At 40.6% G+C, this 12,221-nt stretch overlaps 1 protein-coding gene across 1 annotated transcript; it reads right to left on the bottom strand.

The window, feature by feature from the left end:
- Nucleotides 1-83: 83 nt before the first annotated feature.
- On the bottom strand, nt 84-11,932 carry LOC117038476 (olfactory receptor 7A17-like). Its single transcript, XM_033135443.1, has 3 exons — nt 11,025-11,932; nt 9,568-9,616; nt 84-116 (listed from the first exon to the last, which is right to left on the bottom strand). The coding sequence occupies exons 1-3, from the start codon at nt 11,930-11,932 to the stop codon at nt 84-86; spliced, it is 990 nt and encodes a 329-aa protein (XP_032991334.1).
- Between the last annotated feature and the right edge of the window lie 289 nt (nt 11,933-12,221).

Here is a 12,221-nt window from a genome sequence, read left to right as displayed (position 1 = left end):
TCCAAAGGTGTTTATGTTTTCTACTGTTTTCATGAGAAACTCTTCATGTATTTTAGGAATATAAATTGAGTGCTCACCATGTTTCAGGTACTGTCTCGTCTGTGAGTATTGGAGTACTGCAAATCAGAAGTTTATACAAGTCAATGAAGGAAAAAACATATGCAAGCTAATAATAAAAATATATAACATTTCATATGGTGACAGATCATATGAAGAAAAGGAAAGCAAGTGTAAAACAAGGTACCGACTAGTTGTTTGTTTGTTTTTCAAGGGCATTTAGTCAAGTCGTGCAAACAAGGTGACATTTGAACAGAGACCTCAGTGAAGAAAGTGAGGGAGAGGCAAGGAAATGCGGGCGTGTGTACTTGGGAAAGGGAATGGCCAGTGCAAAGGCCCTGGGGTGAAGCAGAGGGCTTTAGTGATCTGTCCGAAGTGAATATTATAATCAAGGCCCAGTATCTGATGGTCCTTGATTATAATAATTTCAGGTTATTTCCCGGCAGTGTTTCCAACCCAGAATTGATTTTGTGCCTGGGGTACCTGGCATTGCCTGAATGAATACTGATAACACCTACAATCCACAGGAAAGCAACCACACCCAACCATTATTCAGCCTCCAAGTCAACAGAGAGAAGGTGAGCAAACCTAGTCAAGACCAGCACTTCAACCTGTATGTGCCTACGATCAACAGCATCCTACCAGACGCAAAATCTGAGTCAGCAGGTCCTGGGGGCTCAGAGAGTCTGCATTTCTAACCAGCTCCCAGAGGGTGTTGATGCTGCAGCTCCTGGTCAGTGGCCCACACTCTGAGGATCAAGGTGAGGTCCTGTGTTAGAGCCAGGGGCAGGCAGGTTCAGGTTTTCTGAATCAAATATTTCTTTGCATGTATTAATACTTAAAGCAATTGTATAGTCACTCATTCCAGAAACTATGATAAATACTGCGTTCATTTCTCTTATATAAGGGTCTCTGAGTATATAATAATACACTTTTAGAGAACTTGTAGTGAGCAGAATAAGGGCCTCCAAAGTATGTCCACACTTTATCCCCAGTGTCTTTGCATTTGATATTTTTATAGCAAGAGAGGATTAGGGTAGGAGATGGGACAGGTTTGCTAACCGGCTGACGTTAAGAAGATGACCCAGTGTCATCCAGGTGGGAGGAACGTAACCACAATGGTCCTCTATGTAGAAGTGAGAGACAAGATGAAGAAGCTAAACTGCTGGCTTTGAAGGTGGAGGAATGGCCATGAGCCAGGAAAGGCAGGTGGCCAGAATACAGACTGAAATAGGAAGGGAAACAGCATTTCACCTGAGCCTCTAGAAGGAACCCAGCTCTGCAGACATCTGATATGAGCCCATGACACTCATTTCAGCCTTCTCACATCCAGAAGTGTGAGAGCGTATGTTTGTTTGTTTTAATTAACTAGTAGAGGAATATTTTACAGCAGCAATAGAATCTAATACAGACATTTATTCCATAAAATTTGCAGACCGAACTGAGTTGAAGCCTCTCCACTCATTCATTAGCTTCCCTGGATGAGGGTATTTTAGTTTGAAAACCCACATGAAGTGGTAAGAACTTTAAATCAAACTGGAGACATCCCACTCCATTAGCAGGTGCACTGAAGTCCTCCTTGCATAAATGTAAACGTGGTGTGAGATGCCTTTGTGGCATTAAGATTTAAGGTACAACGGGTGCCTTTCCTTTCTCCTTCATTGAAGTGTTTTGTTCTCAGCACTGTGTCTTCTTTGCCTAAAATTTGGTCAGTGCTCAATTTACCACCAGGGGGAAAACTCAGTGTGGGACATAAATTTCTACTAACTGTTCCAAAATAAAAGTAAACATGTAACAAACCAAAATATATGCAGCCTTGCCAGTAATGAAATAATGCAATGAAAACAATTTAGTATTCCTCTTTCGACTTATTGAATAACTTTTTCCTGTGAATACCCAGCAGGAGAGAAGATACTGCAATGCATGTCTCACGAACAGCTGTTGCAAGGTAGTTCCTGCCTTCACTGGCCTGGATCTTTCCAGTGAATACAAAAAACATGCCCAAATCCACTCCATCTTAGAAATTTCAATTCAGTGCACTGGCCTCCGCACCTAACATTATGTTCTCCTACTACCGGAACAGCAAAAATCCTCAGATATGTTTTCATTGTACTGCAATTACTTTAGGCATCTCACTCATTCCAAAATGTCACCTAACGATACATCGACGCCCATCACTTAATTGTTAACTATGGTCCTTTTATGGAAGATTCAAGTATCCTTATCAATGTATTAAATGAATTAGTTATAAATCCATTAATAACCCAAGAACACAGACCCGGAGATCTCTAGTCCCCTGGCTGGGCTATTAGGGTCGCAGTGACTCAGGTGAGTGTTCTCAGCTTCTGACCTCTCTGACCCTTTCCTTCAGTACCTGCTGGGCTCTCAGACTCACCTGGATGGGTCCCTGAGAGGGAGGACTCTGTGTGGAAGTCAGAATTACTCCTGGAAGGTTCATGATGGAGACTGAAGCTCTGTCCCCACACGAGACAGCAGGAAGGAGTGAAGCATCAGTTCACAGCCAGCTCAGGAGTCAAACGCAACACCCAGGTCCTGTCCACCAACGTGGTACAAGCTGAGGGACCGCACAGAGGAGCGTTACCGCGCTCTGTGGATCTGCTCATCGGGCACAGTTCCCTCTTCTTATTCCCTCTGCTAAGCATCCAATTTCCCCCGGGGCCTCTGGACTAAACAGAAAGGAAATTTTTCCTAATGAATCTCTGATCCCAGGAGACCTGGTTAGAAGTCAAGTGAATTTGGTTTTTATTTCTTCATGTGCTTGATCTCCCTGTTTGAAAAGGACATTAGTCCGAGTATCCTTTGTCTCAACCACTTTTATTAGAATTGCACTATATGAATATTGGAAGCCTTCAAAGGTGATAGGTCTTGGTTTTGTTTTTTTAAATTCAACACACAAGGTACCAGCCTCCTGAGAAGGCAAATTCAAGTAGGAAAGTGGTTCTCCCCAAAAGATGACATTTTCATCTGTTCAGTATTTACTTAGAACAGCTTTCATAATTTTTGCTACGATCATTAGTAGAGAAGAGACACATCTTTAAAAACAGAACTTGTATTAGAAAAATGGACTCAGGGATGGATAGAAGGTGAACCATATTGTGCCTTATGGTCCCCCGTTTTTATTACTGGTCTAGTGAACACTGTGAGTCTTGCTGAAATCCTCTTGAAATCAATGGCCTGAGGGACATTTGTCTTGGGAGCTAAGAGCTGTGCTATACAACACAGCAGCCACTGGTACTTGTGACTATTTCAAAGTTACTATTAAAATTAAATAACATTTAAAATTCAGTTCCCCAGTCATACCAGCCTCAATACAGCAGCTACCACATTAGACAGTGCAGACATAGAATATGTCCCTCACAGAAAGTTCTGTGGGACAGTTTTGCCTTAAATGTCTTTCAAAATCCCCAGGTGTCGCTGGGCTGTTTCTCCACCACCTTAACCCTACGTCACTGAGCCCTCTCCTCCAATGTTGTTACTATTTCAGGAACATTCTTTTTGCTCTCCCCGCAGCTCCGCATTGACCTTTGTGAAAATGGAGGCTGTGTTTTAAATCACCATTTACTAAGTGCCATGCAAAGGAACATGAGGTGTAAGAGACCGTTAGCATGAGAACTGCTATCTTAAGGTCAGGGTTAACAGCCCCTGGCTTGAAACACAACCTAATTGTAAATTCCAGGATGTGGGCAGTTGCAGCACGGAGACCAGAGGTCCTGTAGCTTATCTTGTACTCCTTGAAGCTATGTAATTCCTGTAGTTTATCTTGTACTCTCTGAAGCTATGGAAAATTACTGAGTGCCTTGAAAATGCTATATAAACCCTTGGCTTTAAGGGTTTGGGGTCCTTGTTAAAACCCGCTGCGTCGGGCAGAGATCGGACCCCAGCTAGCTGGAAATAAACCTCACTGTGTGACTTGCATTATCGTGTGTGTCCTCTGTCTGTCTGAGGGGTGGACGATTCCAGACCTTAACAGAGGCACATATCACTCAAGTCTGACTGTTACTCCATGTTTGCTGGCTCGCACCCATTCTGCCTATTGAGTCCCAAACGGCCCTCTCGCTGATGATGCAGGAAGACACGGAGAGCCACACGCAGACCCGCTGCTAATGAAGCTCTACTTTGGGCTTGCCCTCCATCGGGGCCCGTTTCTCATCTCGGGGTCGCACACTGGTGTTTCTGCTCCATCAGGGCTCCTTACAGCAACTTACAGTAACCCCAGGTATTTCTTCAGTACTTTTCACAAGTCAGGTGTCAAATTAGATCCTTTGTGATGATTGCTTTTGTATACGAAATTTTACCAACGTGGGGACAGAACTTTGTCTCAAAACATTCCCCAGGGAAAATTTGAATGTGAATTAAATATTAAATATACGGAAGTTCTTGAATATGTTCCCAAGTCCAATAGTGCTGACAGAGGAAAGTTGATATGAAACAACGCATGCGTAGTATTTCAATGAAGTGTCGTTCTGTGTACTTTGAAATGCTTCCTAGCAGAAATGTAATGTATATAAAGCAAATAATACAAATGTTATGTGTTAAAAGTAGGTGATGAACATAGAGGTGATCATTGTAGTAGTCTTTCACTTTTTCTCTCTGTTTAAAATTGTCATAATAAAAACGTTGAAAAATTACATCACACCTCTGGTATATCCCACGGGCTTCAGTAGGTTTTTTTTGTTGTTTGTTTTTTTAGTAGTTCATTACTTTTTATTGTTTATTGCTAAATAGTAGTCGACTGTATGGATACATCACATTTTGTTCATCTACTCACCAGTTTGTGGACATACAGAGGGTCTCCCAAAAATCTATACATATTAAGAAAGGGAAAAACTGTATTAAAATAGTAACACAATGAATGATGCTAGTGCTCATTTGATTAAGGGCCATCATTTGAGCGAACGTCATACTACACGTTGCTACTGTAATTCATTGAACTTCAAAAAGTAATACATAGATAACATCTCTTAAAATATGTACATTTTTTGGCACCCCTGTTCTCCCTGCCAGTATGTATTCTTTGGGGTGACATGAATAAAGCTGCCTTGATTATTCGCATACCAGTATATACAGACTTCAACGGTTTTATAAATAAGCTTAAAACATTAATAATGTTTTTTTCTAAATAACTTCTAATCTGGCCGCATGTAGCAATGTTATTTTTCAGCCTCAAGGTTTAATAAATTTCAATAAAACAGAAACACTAGAATTTTCAGAAAAGGTTCTTCTAGTTAATTTAGCTTTCTGGTAAAGTGAGGATTTGATGACATGGTATCTTTTTGTTTTGTTTCTAAGTGCCCCCAAATTCTGCTTTGGCAAGCATAGTACAATGAGCCTAAGAATGTTTCACAGAAAATTAAAGGTTTGCAGGGTCTCCTGATGACCAAACAGGGAGCTGAAGTCCAGGATTGTAGAGAACCAGGTCCAGCAGAATGCGTTCTCTGGGCTTTGAGTGTAGAACATAGCATGAGGTTGCTTTTCAAGTAATTCCTTATATAACTTATTTTTGTAAAACCTGCTCCAAATGATCTCAGAACCATTTCTTTGTGCCTGACTATATGTGAGGCACTTTATATACATGCATAGTCTCCTAGGCTCACAGACTCCTGGTGGACAGGTGAACTGGTGGACACGAGTGAAGATGGTGGCCCTGCACTGCTCTGGCCACACAGTACATGCACCTGCATTGTAATCAGATCTGTCTTCCAGGTCGGTTCGTTCTATTCTACTGCTTGGTGCCAACCTGCACATGTAACGGCCTCTCTGAACAGATAATTCTGCAGACTCAAGGAGTAAGTGATTTGATTTGTTTTCATAGTCTCCTTCCAGGGCCAGTTGATATGCTACCAAATTCCTGCACTAATTTCTGGGAAGCAAGCTGATTACCACCTATGTATTCTTGCTCATCTCCTGAGTAGAATAATAATCGCAGCATTTATTGGGATATAATATATGACAGATACCATTAAGCTATTTTTAATGATTTTCTCATTCAATCTTCTCAAATATCTATGGAAAAGGTACTTTTGTTATACATATTTCACAATTGAGAAAACTGAAGAGTTTCGAGGAGGTCAAGTTGTCCACGGATGAAAAGGTTATTTCTTTCATATATTTTTAAATTAAGAAATAATTGTCATTTCCATTAAATATTGATTAAGAACACTGGTGACTTAGTAACTAGGTCATTCCAGAAATTGAAAGAATTTACAATAATAATGTTATTGCCATAGCCAGCATCTTACATGAAACTATCTTGACCACGAAAGCCAATATTGTCCTTCCCTCAATCACTTCCTCGGATCATGAACTCATCTGGAGTCAAGTTGTCCAAGAAAAATCCCCAAATTGTGAAGAAAACAAATACACTTCTGTTGAGAAAAATCAAAGCTAGAATGTTTAGCCATTAAAGTGTTTCCCCCAAGTCGCCTCAGCTCAAGTGCCTTCACTGCAGTGACTCAGGAAGGAGCAGGCTCCCTTCTTCCGTATCACCCATCACAGAACACCCGTTGCCAAACAGCCAGCCAGGGGCTTAGATGGGACACCACATACAAGGGGACTTCGCTGTGTTCTGACGTTCACATCTGGCTTATGAAGTAAAAAATATCTTCATTCAGGAGTGACAAGTAAACACTTTAGGATCACTTCCTCCAAATCTACATTCTGCCACAATCCAAGGAAACACGCAAAGTCCCTTCTACCTCAAGGCTGTGGGCCCCCCAATACTCGGCACAGTTATCATCAGGTGTAACTACTTCTCATGGTTCACTTCTTCCCTGTCTCTGCGTGAAGCACAGTGATGCCACGTCTCTCTCACAGTCACAAATTCATGCTATCATCCTTTGTTTAAGAATTTCAACCGGGGGCGGGCCCGGTGGCTCAGGCGGTTTGAGCTCTGTGCTCCTAACACCGAAGGCTGCTGGTTCATATCCCACATGGGCCTGTGGACTCTCAACCACAAGGTTGCGGGGTTCGACTCCCAAAAAGGATGGTGGGCTGCGCCTCCTGCAACTAAAAAATGGCAACTAAAAATGGCAACTAGAGTTGGAGTTGAGCTGTGCCCTCCACAACTAAGATTGAAAGGATAGCAGCTTGACTTGAAAAAAGTCCTGGAAGTACACATTGTTCCCCAATGAAGTCCTATACCCCTTCCCCAATAAAATCTTTAAAAAAAAAGAATTTCAACCAATCATTCAGGTCTGGATTAATTCTTCCTTTTGCATTAGTAGAAAACTGGGACTTTAAGGAAACTGATCAGGCTGGGAGGTCAAAGGGGGGAGATGAGTTCATGGAAGTTTATGAGCCCAGCTGGTTGAACGCATTGGTCCTAACTTCGTTTTCTAAAAAACTCTAGGTTCCTGTCTCCCTTATGTCTATATCTACCTTTTTAGAACACGTGGCTCAGTGGGTCTCCATGTGCAGGTGCAGGGTGACATTATTAACGAGTCAGTGTGATGGTGTGATGGTGTGATGGTGTGTGTGTGTGTGTGTGTGTGTGTTTGTGTGTGTGTGTTTACCTGAAATGAGTCAGGCAAGAATGTACATACATGTATGTGTACATACACTGCTTACCTGTAAAAGAGTTCTTGGACTCACCAACTATTTCCAAACAGTTTATTTATTCTAACGACATCCACCTGATTTAGCTTCATCATCCCATATCACCATCAGAAATGCGGACACAGGATCAGGGTGATTACCTTTTTTACAGTCACATAACAAAGCAATTAATTACATATTGATTACATACATAAATTATAAATACTTATATAATTTACATATATAATTATCTGTAAATATATTTACAGATAAGTATATATATATATATATTCATGAAATATGTATTCTTAATTTTTCTATGGCTCTTTTAACTCAGCACTGGATGCATTTTAAAGGATACTCAAATATGGAAAGATATTCTGTGCTCAATTATTGGAAGAATTATTATTGTTAAAATGTTCTTACTACAGTTAAAGAGAAAATCACAGGCACAAAATGGCATCACTGGTGCTAAACACTCATGAGGCCAAACTTAGATTTAATATGGGACCTAATGGCAGTTTCGACCTCTATTAGAAATGTAATCTTAATCAACCAGTCTGGAATTTTCTGTGAAATCACTGGTCACAAGGGCCCTCTACATCCCACATGGAAAGAAGAGGGAATCTATAGGATAAAAAAACCTTACAGTTCCTTTCCTCCTCCCAAAAACACCCAGGTCTAAAATTTATCTTTTCTTTTCCTTTGTTAATGGCTCCTCGCCCCACCCTTCTTCCTATGAAAACCTTCCATTTTCTATAAGCACTGGCTGTTCCCTTCTGGTTACTGTAAGGGAAACTGCCTCGTTCATGAATCACTTAATAAAGCCAATTACGTCTCCAAATGTACTTGGCTAATTTTTGGTGTTTTGATAGGGATTGCGTTAAGTCAATAGATTGCTTTGGGTAGTATGGACTTTTTTTTTTTTAAGATTTTATTGGGGAAGGGGAGCAGGACTTTATTGGGGAACAGTGTGTACTTCCAGGACTTTTTCCCAAATCAAGTTGTTGTCCCTTCAATCTTAGTTGTGGAGGGCGCAGCTCAGCTCCAAGTCCAGTTGCTGTTGCTAGTTGCAGGGGACACAGCCCACCACCCCTTGCAGGAGTCGAACCGGCAAACTTGTGGTTGAGAGGATGTGCTCCCACCAACTGAGACATCTGGGAGGCAGCTCAGCTCAAGGTACCATGTTCAATCTTAGTTGCAGGGATTGGAACCTACCATCCCTTGCGGGACTCGAGGAATTGAACTGGCAACCTTCTGGTTGAGAGCCCGCGGCCCATATGGAATCCAATCAGCAGCCTTCAGAGTTAGGATCATGGAGCTCCAACCGCCTGAGCCACAGGGCTGGCCCAGTATGGACATTTTAAGATGTTAATTTCTCCTGTCTGATACCACAATATAGGCTTCCATTTATTGTATGTTCTTGAATTTCTTTCTTCAGTGTCATGTACTTTCCAAGTATAGGTTTATTCCCTCTTTGGTCCAATTTATTCCTAAGAATTTTTTTGATGAAATTATAAATGAGATTGTTTTCTTTATTTCTCTTTCTGATAGTTCAGTATTAGTGTATAAAAATTAAACTGATTTCTAAATATTAACTTTGTATTTTTCACAAGACTAGAACAAATCAGCTTATAATTGATATGGAACCACAAAAGACCATGAATAACCACAGCACTCTTGAGAAAGAACCAAGTTGGAGATATCATGTTACCTGATATCAAGCTATACTACAAGGCTACAGTAATGAGAACAGCATGGTACGGGCATAAAAACAGACACCTATTTCGATGGAATAGAATAAAGGGCCCAGAAAAAAATCCCGCACTTACATGGTCCTTTGGGTATGAAACGAGGCAAGAATATACAGTGAGGTAAAGACAGTCTCTTAGATAAATGAAATTGGGAAAACTAGACATATACATGCAAAAATATGAAACTGGAACACTTTCTTACACCATATACAGGAATAAACCCAAAATGGATGGAAGACTTAGATATAAGACTTGGAAACATAAACTCCAAGAAGAAATCACAAGCAGTAATTTCTCTGACATTGTTCTTAGTAACATTTGTTTTCTGATATATCTCCTTAGGCAAGAGAAACAAAACAAAAAATAAACAAGTGGAACTATATCCAACTAAAAATTTTTTGAACAGCAGTGAAAACCATCAACAAAAAGAAAAGACAACCTACGATTGGATTGGACATTCACCAGTGATACATAGGATAAGGGTTATATCCCAAATTTATAAAGAATACATACAACTCAACCTCAAAACAACAAACAATCCCATTTAGAAAGGACAGAGGACTGAACAGACATTTCTCCAAAGAGGACACGCCGATGGCCAATAGGTATAAAAAGATGGTCAAGGTCACTAATCATCAAATTAAAACGACAATGAGATATCAACTCACACGTGTCACAATGGCTGTTGTAAATCAATAAGCAACAAGTGCTGGTGAGGACGTGGAGAAAAAAGGAAGTCTCGTGTACTGTCGGTGGGATTACAAATTGGTGCAGCCAATATGGAACACAGTGTAAAGTATACTCAAAAAATTAAAAATAGGATTACTGTATGACCCAGCAATTCCCCTTCTGAGTAGTTCTCCAAAGACATCCAAAACACTAATTAGGAAAGATATGTGAACCCCTATGTTCACTGCAACACTATTTACAAGAGCCAAATATGTAAACAACCTAAGTGCTCATCAGTTGACGACTGGATAAAGAAGATGTGGTACATATGTACAATGGATTATTACATGGTCATAAAAATCTTACCATTTGTGACAACATGGGTGGACCTGGAGGGTATTATGCTAAGTAAAACAAGTCAGACAGAGAAAGACAAATACCGTGTGATTTCGCTTATACGTGAAATATAAACACAAAAGTAAACAAAACAAAAACAGACTCATATTTACAGAGAACAAATTCATGGTTGGCAGAAAGGTGAGGGTTGTGGGGCTGGGTAAAAAAATAAAGGGATTAAAAAAATACAAATTGATATTTACAAAATAGTTCCAGGGATGTAAACCACAGGATACAGAATATAGTAAATAATATTGCAGCAATTGTATATTGTGCCAGGAGGTACAGACTAATGGGGGGGGTCACTACATAAATTATATGAATGTCTAACCACTATAGTGCACTGCCGAAATTAATATAAAAAATAATTTTGAATGTCAACTATAATGTAAAAAAATAAAAAAAATTTTAAATTATATACAGAAGTTGAAATCAAACCAAAGGAAATTCCAAAATATAAAAAAAACAAGGAAATTCCACAAACACAGTCAGATTAAAGAATCACAATGTCTGGTTTTAGACTTGGAGCCATGAAATCAAGGGCACTTTTTCAGTCAGGACGACCGTCCCTTTTATGCTGTCATCCCAAAGGACCTTTTCAGAGCCCCCTTTATGTCTTTATTCCTGAGACTGTAGATGAAGGGGTTCAGCATGGGGGTGACCACTGTGTACAGGACCGAGGCTGTAGCACTAGAGCGTGCATTGTGGGTAGCAGGAGAGCTGAGGTACACTCCTAGGCTTGTTACATAAAATAAGGAGACGACCGAGAGGTGAGACACACAGGTAGAAAATGCTTTATACTTCCCCTGAGCAGAGGACATCGCATGTATGCAGGAAACGATCCTATAGTAAGAGCAAAGGATCCCAGTCAGGGGACCACCACCTACCAGCACAGCTACAAAATACATCACCAGGTTATTAACAAAGGTGTCAGAACAGGCAAGTTGGACCATCTGGTTGAGTTCACAGAAAAAGTGGGGGATTTGCAAGTCTGCACAGAAGGAAAGTCTGAGCACCATTAAGCTTTGTAATAAGGCATTGAGGGCACTCATGATCCAGGACACCAGAACCAACAGTCCACAGAGCTGGGGGTGCATGATGACCGTGTAGTGCAGGGGGTGACAGATGGCCACAAAGCGGTCATAGGCCATCACGGTCAGGAGAAAGTCATCCAACACTACAAAGAGTATAAAAAAGTACAACTGCGTGATGCAGCCTTCATACGTTATGACTTTGCTCTGCGTCTGGATGTTCACCAGCATCTTGGGGATGGTGGTGGAGGTGAAACAGATGTCCACAAAGGACAGGTTGGAGAGGAAGAAGTACATGGGTGTGTGCAGGTGGGAGTCTGAGCTGACGGCCAGGACGATGAGCAGGTTTCCAAACACAGTGATCAGGTACATGGAGAGGAAAAGCCCAAAGAGGAGGGGCTGCAGGTCTGGCTCCTCTGAAAGTCCCAGGAGAACAAATTCTGAAACTCTTGTAAGATTCTCTGGTTCCATGAGGAAGAAATAACTTCCAAGACAGAAAAATCACATGAATAATTTTCATACAAATAGACTTTACTCAGATGCTCTAATGCTACAATTTATATTTTGCAGCCTAGTAATTAACTTCAATATTTTTGTTTGGATCTTGTTCCTTCTAGGGGTTTCCTGTGCCATCTCAGATTAGGAATTTTTGTCCCAATCCGCTTCTTTCCAAAGGTATCATGTATTCTTCAGTTTTCATGAGATATTCTTCATGTATTTCAGGAATATAAATTGAGTGCTCTCCATGTTTTAGGTATTA

This window comes from Rhinolophus ferrumequinum, chromosome 18 (assembly GCF_004115265.2).
Source record: "Rhinolophus ferrumequinum isolate MPI-CBG mRhiFer1 chromosome 18, mRhiFer1_v1.p, whole genome shotgun sequence".
Classification (NCBI taxonomy): Eukaryota; Metazoa; Chordata; class Mammalia; order Chiroptera; family Rhinolophidae; genus Rhinolophus; species Rhinolophus ferrumequinum.
Note: the sequence above shows the minus strand (reverse complement) of the source record. Positions and strands in the feature narration are given on the sequence as shown.

Coding starts and splice junctions, on each gene's coding strand:
- LOC117038476 (XM_033135443.1), bottom strand. CDS start 11,932: ATGGAACCAGAGAATCTTACAAGAGTTTCAGAATTTGTTCTCCTGGGA. Junction 9,617..11,024: donor ATAAAGGGGGCTCTGAAAAG/GTCCTTTGGGAT, acceptor TATGTTTCCAAG/TCTTATATCTAAGTCTTCCA. Junction 117..9,567: donor GGTTTATTCCTGTATATGGT/GTAAGAAAGTGT, acceptor TCTGATTTGCAG/TACTCCAATACTCACAGACG.